The sequence below is a fragment of the Acanthopagrus latus genome, chromosome 3, assembly GCF_904848185.1.
Source record: "Acanthopagrus latus isolate v.2019 chromosome 3, fAcaLat1.1, whole genome shotgun sequence".
Taxonomy (NCBI): Eukaryota; Metazoa; Chordata; class Actinopteri; order Spariformes; family Sparidae; genus Acanthopagrus; species Acanthopagrus latus.
The window spans coordinates 903,060-909,174 of NC_051041.1; the positions used below are offsets into that span (position 1 = coordinate 903,060).

At 40.6% G+C, this 6,115-nt stretch overlaps 2 protein-coding genes across 7 annotated transcripts in view; one reads left to right on the plus strand and one right to left on the minus strand.

Annotated features, from left to right (window-relative positions):
- Positions 1 to 3,846, plus strand: part of LOC119017285 (gastrula zinc finger protein xFG20-1-like) — a 34,548-nt gene extending 30,702 nt beyond the window's left edge. For 5 of the 6 annotated variants that reach the window (XM_037093897.1, XM_037093902.1, XM_037093901.1 and 2 more), the window contains 2 exons: positions 636 to 873; positions 2,024 to 3,846. In XM_037093897.1, the coding sequence (XP_036949792.1) occupies positions 702 to 873; positions 2,024 to 3,093 (1,242 nt within the window). In that variant the 5' untranslated portion in view covers positions 636 to 701 and the 3' untranslated portion in view covers positions 3,094 to 3,846. Of the gene's footprint in view, positions 1 to 415; positions 874 to 2,023 lie in introns of those variants that run through there. The other variant, XM_037093896.1, reaches the window with a different exon arrangement.
- Positions 1 to 6,115, minus strand: part of LOC119017301 (zinc finger protein 501-like) — a 108,126-nt gene that overhangs the window by 94,549 nt on the left and 7,462 nt on the right. The gene's annotated exons all lie outside the window — the stretch shown is intronic.

The following is a 6,115-nucleotide window of genomic DNA, read 5'->3' on the forward strand; positions in this document are numbered from 1 at the left end:
AAATTAAAAGAGTTTTTAGCATTCATATCAAGTTTCATGTCTGTCAGGATATTTTGTGAAATTATAATAAAATGTTTGTTCAATCAAAAAACACAACAAAAGATTTAATTTTTTAAATCATTGTTAATTATGATTGTGTAATATCCTGATTCTGTGAAACTGATATTTTCTGAGACTGTAATCATAACCTGAAAATCTCAAACTGTTGCAACCAGATTATGATTAAAGATTAAATTGTTTTATCCACATTCAAGTCAGCCTGGCGCTCAACCGGAAGTTAGTCGGCTCGGTCGGCGGAAGTGGCCAGTGCGCACGCTCTAAGGGCCGGACACAAAAGATCCGGGAACTTTCATACACAGGAGTTGTTTTGCTTCAAAACGCCGCTGAGCCGCTTTAATACAAATAAACATGCTGTGTTCGGATGTGATATAACGTCCGTTGTTTTATCACTTATGTCACATATCACTCGAAACACCGGAAACTGTTACAAATGGATGAAATGTTGGAACTTTGTCTGTTTCCCCCCGGACTCATTTCCGGTTACTCAACAATCCGAAAGGAATTTAGCGTGGCTTGCTGCTCCAGGACATAGACGGAGACGGAACACGGGCGAGCGGACTGTAAACACAGCGCACATCAGAGTGAGCAGACAGTTTTTAACGGAGTGTTTCTGGAGGGAAAGTTCGTGTGAGTCAGTGAAAATGTCTAAAGTCCAAACGCTGAGAGTTGTTGTGAAGCAGCGACTAACTGCGGCTGCTGAAGAGATATTTGAGCTGTTTGAAAGAACGATAGCAGAGTACGAGGAGGAACTGTGTCGACACCGGAAACTACTGGACGCTGTTACCGAGCCTCAGGTCCAGTTACACAGAACAGGTCGGTTCTGTTTACTTGTTATTCTCACTTTACCAGCAGAGAACGGTATGTGAGACTGTTGGGTGGGTGGTGAATATGCAAATATAATCCTGCTGGGCTGGTTTTACACATACTGCCCTGAATGTGTTAATTCATTGACAGCGCTAACTTAACACCGTTAGTAAAGAATCTATACATTCTGTTGTATGTTATGTTGGGATGTCGTCATATAGACGATAAGGACACGCGGGACTGTGGCGATATGAAAGCAAAGTAATCAGTCTAGATTTCTGCCTATATTCAACTCAAATCTAATGAAAGAGCTAGCCTTAGCTAACGTGGCTAATGTCAGCCCAGCTACTGTAGCCTCATTTTCTCACTGTTAGACTGTAGTTACAATTTTATAAAGGTTCTTTTTTAATTTGGCAGGTGTACAGTGGTGATAACATGTAATACAAACAGTATTCATACAGAACATAGATGTTAAAGTAGTCTGAAGGTAAAGTGACATTTTGTGTTGGTTCTGTGGTGGAAATTTCTGTCAATAAAAGAGTGAAGTCAGATCTGTCTTTTCGGTAAGTTTAATCCAACCATCTGCAGATGGACTCACCACACAGTCAAATTCATGAGCTGAGTGAATGAGCCCAGAGTAAAGGAGTGTTCACAATTTTATACACAGATATCAACAAGGTCAGGGGAAGAGACAAGCACTCTCTGTGCCAGCAGTGATTAAGCTACACACATACGTACATACGGCTATCCCAATCAGACAGGCTTCTCATCCACACAAGACATAAAGTTAAAACTTCATGACGCATGACCTGGGACTCTGTGCGAAGCATAAAATTATCAGACATAAAACATGAGACAAGAAGGCGACTTTCTATCTGAGTTTTGGCTGGTTCGTGACTCTATTACAATCATATAGGGCAGAGGTTAGGTGTTCATACATTTGCATAAGATATCAGTCACATGAAGCAAGTTAGATAAATGTTTTTAAGAAATCATATTCAACAAAATAGTTCAAAATTCATCAACCCATAATGAAAAGGAATTTTCCCATCACAGTTCAGTGAGAGGAAAGTATCAAAATGCATAATGTATCCACAAATTTTAAAAAGTAGCAGTGCTGGTGGTTGAAATGTTAACAGGAAATCTTTCTTCTCCACAGACGTCCAGCAGCTGTTGGAGTGTAAAGAAGAGGATCCTCCTGAGCAGCAGGAGAGGAGCTCCAGTCTGGACCAGGAGGAACCAGAACCCCCACACATTAAAGAGGAACAGGAGGAACTCTGGACCCGTCAGGAGGGAGAGCAGCTTCCAGGGCTGGAGGAGGCTGATATCAAGTTCACCTTCACTTCTGTCACTGTGAGGAGTGAGGAAGATGATGAAGAGGAACCTCAGTCCTCACAGCTTCATCAGAGACAGACTGAACAGATGGAGACAGAAGCTGATGGAGAGGACTGTGGAGGACCAGAACTAGACAAGAACTCAGATCCAGATAGATATTTAAAACCTGTTACTGATGATGAGGTGTCACGCTTCTCTGAGCCCGAGATTAATGACAACGCCTCTGAACCTGAACCTGAGACTGATGACAGCAGTGACTGGGAGACCAGGACACCTGAGGTCCAGTCAGAGGAACGAGGTTCCAGTTGCACAGTCTGTAAAGAAACGTTTCCAAGCAGATCTGATGTTGTGAAACACATGAGAACCCACAAGAGGGAGAAACGGTTCAGTTGCTCGGTTTGTGGTAAAACATTTTCACAAAGTTCGCATCGGAATCGTCACTTGATTGTCCACACGGGGGAGAAACCGTTCAGTTGTTCTCTCTGTGGTGCAAGATTCAAACAACGTTCAAGTTTGGCATCACACTTAAAAGTTCATGGCGGAGAAAAACCTCACACCTGCTCCGTTTGTAAAGCAACTTTCCGTTTCAGAAGGAATCTAAGCGCACACATGAAAAGCCACAGTGGAGAGAAACCATTCAGTTGTTCAGTTTGTGGTCAAAAATTTGCAGAAAGGGGATCAGTCAGAGCGCATATGAGTAGTCACACCGGGGAGAAACCATACAGTTGTTCACTTTGTGGTGAAAAATTTGCCAGACCTGGAACTCTGAGACGACACTCGATTATACACACACGGGAGAAACACTACAGCTGCAGCGTTTGTAACAAAAGTTTCACTCGACTTTATACTATCAAAATACACAAGTGTGTTGATGAGAGCAGCCAAAATGCATGAAGTTACAGAGATGTTTGTTGGTCCAGTTTCTTCCAGCACGACTGAAGTACTGAGGGCAACACTGATCAGTTAAAACTGTGATACAGATAACAGAAGACGTTCCTCTTTTATCTCATACGATGTTAGGTGTAGGGATGGGTACAGAAACCCGGTGTTATATGTACCAGATTATCAAATACTGTAGTATTGATAACCTCCAGGGTTAACAGTCATTTTTTCTATATTTTTTATTGTTTAGCTGTGTTTTATTATCATGATGTAGCTCCGTCTCCTGTTGCAGAGGGAGGAAGTCTGAGACTAACTGATGTCTGTGTTCCTCATTCTTACCAAACTTGATATTTCAAGTCTGTTTCCACTGAGAGAATTTTGAGTTTATTGTGATTTTGCTGTCAAGATAGGAGTTTCATGTCTCTCAGGACATTTTTTAATAGTCACTGATAATTATAGTTGTGTAATATCCTTATTCTGTGAAACTGATAATGACTGACTGTAATCATAACCTGAAAATCTCAAATTGTTGCAGTAATTATATCACCCCTATTTGAATAAACTTGAATTCACTTTAACCTTAAATTTAATTAAAATGGATTATTTTCTAATCTGTTTTTCCATAGATTGTATATCCTTCTCAACATATTCTACGTTTTGTATCTTCCTCTGTTGTTTCTATTTAATTGAATAATTGAGAGGAGGAGGAAGAAGAAGAAGATGAAAGTGTATCTTTGGAACAGTTCAAATAAAGTTGTTCAAAATCAGAAGAAATGCTAAAGTTAGTTTGCATCTCTTGCTAACAGGAACAATGATGAGCAGACTGTTTAAAAGGTAAAGCAGTAGATGGATGGAACCAGCAGGAGGGAGTGATACTACCTGTTAGATCCCGAGTTTTACCCCTGTCCAGGAGGTACTCCACCAGCTCTCCGTTATAAAGGATTAGATCCCTAAACCTACAAAAAGGTTGCTCGACAGTGGGAATTTAAATAGGGATTTTTAGCAGGTAATAAGGAGACTCGCCTAGCTTCTAACCGCCTGAATCTGAACATCTACCCTGCTTCCTCTGGTTTGGCACCTGATATGAAGCCCTTGAGTCAGATACAGCCACCAGCCACGCCCGTTAACGGCAGCTCTCCTCTAAATGATCTGTGCACTTGGTATGATGCTCGGTTGGATTTTAAGGGCTTTTGGTAAATCCTAAGGGACTGTTTCAATTTGGTTGGCTAGAGTAACCTATAAGGGCCTTTAAGATATTATGCACACTTATTGCCTGACTTTTACTTCCATCAAAGAGCTATGAAATCAATGTCCACTACTTTAACTATATTATGTTGGTTTTATTGCATAGACTTTAGCAAGGGCAAAACATACAGCTCAATACTCATTTCAACTACAATCATTATCCAAAAATATTTCTAAAATCTAAACCTGGTAATACTAGATCAAATTAAGAGCTGAGGTTGGTTAAATTACTTGATTTGATCCGAGACGAAGAGGGTTTGGTCGATACATGGCTTGCCTCTCCCTTCCTGCTGAAAGCTCCCAAACTTGAGGTAAATCACCAACCCTGGCCGAAGGTCTCGAAAATCCCTCGAAGTTGAGACTCTCTCCCAGCAGAGTGAACAAAAGTATTCCAGTGCAAATTATAATCCAAATTATAATCCGCAGCTTGTTGGAAAAATGGTTAATCCGATTTATGATCTTATTCCCTTGGTTTGTTGCTGCTGAAGATTTCTTGAAATCCTTTTTGTGATGTCCAGACTGTTCACGTAATCCGTCTCAGGTGTTGTCTCAGGGCTGGAGCAGGTGGAAGAACAGATTCTAGTCTGTGCTCCTCTCGTCTTACACCCTCTTACTTCAGATATTAGTTGGTCTCGTGCCCGTATTTGGACAATTTTTGAGCATCTCTCAAGTTCAACAGTTGAACATGCTCCAGTTCGCCAGGTCACTCATAGTGTGATCAGTGCAAGTGAGTACATCCCCTAACCACAGACTCTGCTACTTCCTTCTTTTCCTTAACAACCACCTTTGCCCTTCTTTGCTTTATTTCAATGCTTCAACATTCCCTTCATTACATTGCCAACTTCTCATACATTGATTTCAAACATAATTGCACATACATTGTTTTGCTTTGCAACGCCAGTATTTAACTCTCACTCTGATCATTAGAGACAGAGTGACAAACTTTAAGTGCAGTTCCTTGATTTACACAGGCACACTGCACCACTCCCTTTCTCACTCCTCACTTTAATTATTTTAACAATGATTATAATATCTTCTCTTTTAAATGAATTGATGGCAAACATTATGCAAAAGGCCAAGCTTCAACATGTTGCAGAATCAGTTCAGGACTATGTATGAAGTCTGGTGTCTGGCAGGAGTGTATGTGGTGTGTGTGTGTGTGTGTGCATACTGATATCTCTTAGACAGGAGCAGATGGATCTCAGCTTTTCTTGACATACCATAGGCATATACATGGCCCGCTGCTGCGATACGTTGGTGTCGCTGCCATATTGGAGGAGGCAGCTCTGCCCCGTGAACTAATACAAGTCAATTTGTATACAAGTTATTCTGTGGGAATAAAAAGCACCGAGGTAGTTTTTATAAATACAGTGGTTTTTTGATGTTCTAAGTACTAATAATAACGATCATGGCTACAACAAAAGAACAAAATCTGCTGATCAAGATAAGAAACTGCAACTGGCAGTGAGCTGATTTTTCTTTCAGCAGTGAAGTGATAAACTCCATGACAGAACATTATAGAATATGATAAAATATAATGGTAAAAAAAGGTAAAGTTGCAGTAGGATACTACTATAAACATGAACCATATATACTTCCTGAATATATCCGTAAGTGTTTGAGTGTGTAAATGAGACATTAACTTACAGCACTTTGTACAAGGAGCTTTATAAAGTTCATTTCATTGACATTAGTTCACGGGGCGGAGCTGCCACATTCAATATGGCGGCGACGTTGACGTACGCTACATGCAGGAAGTTAAACGCCGTTAAACACCAAAGAAGAAGAA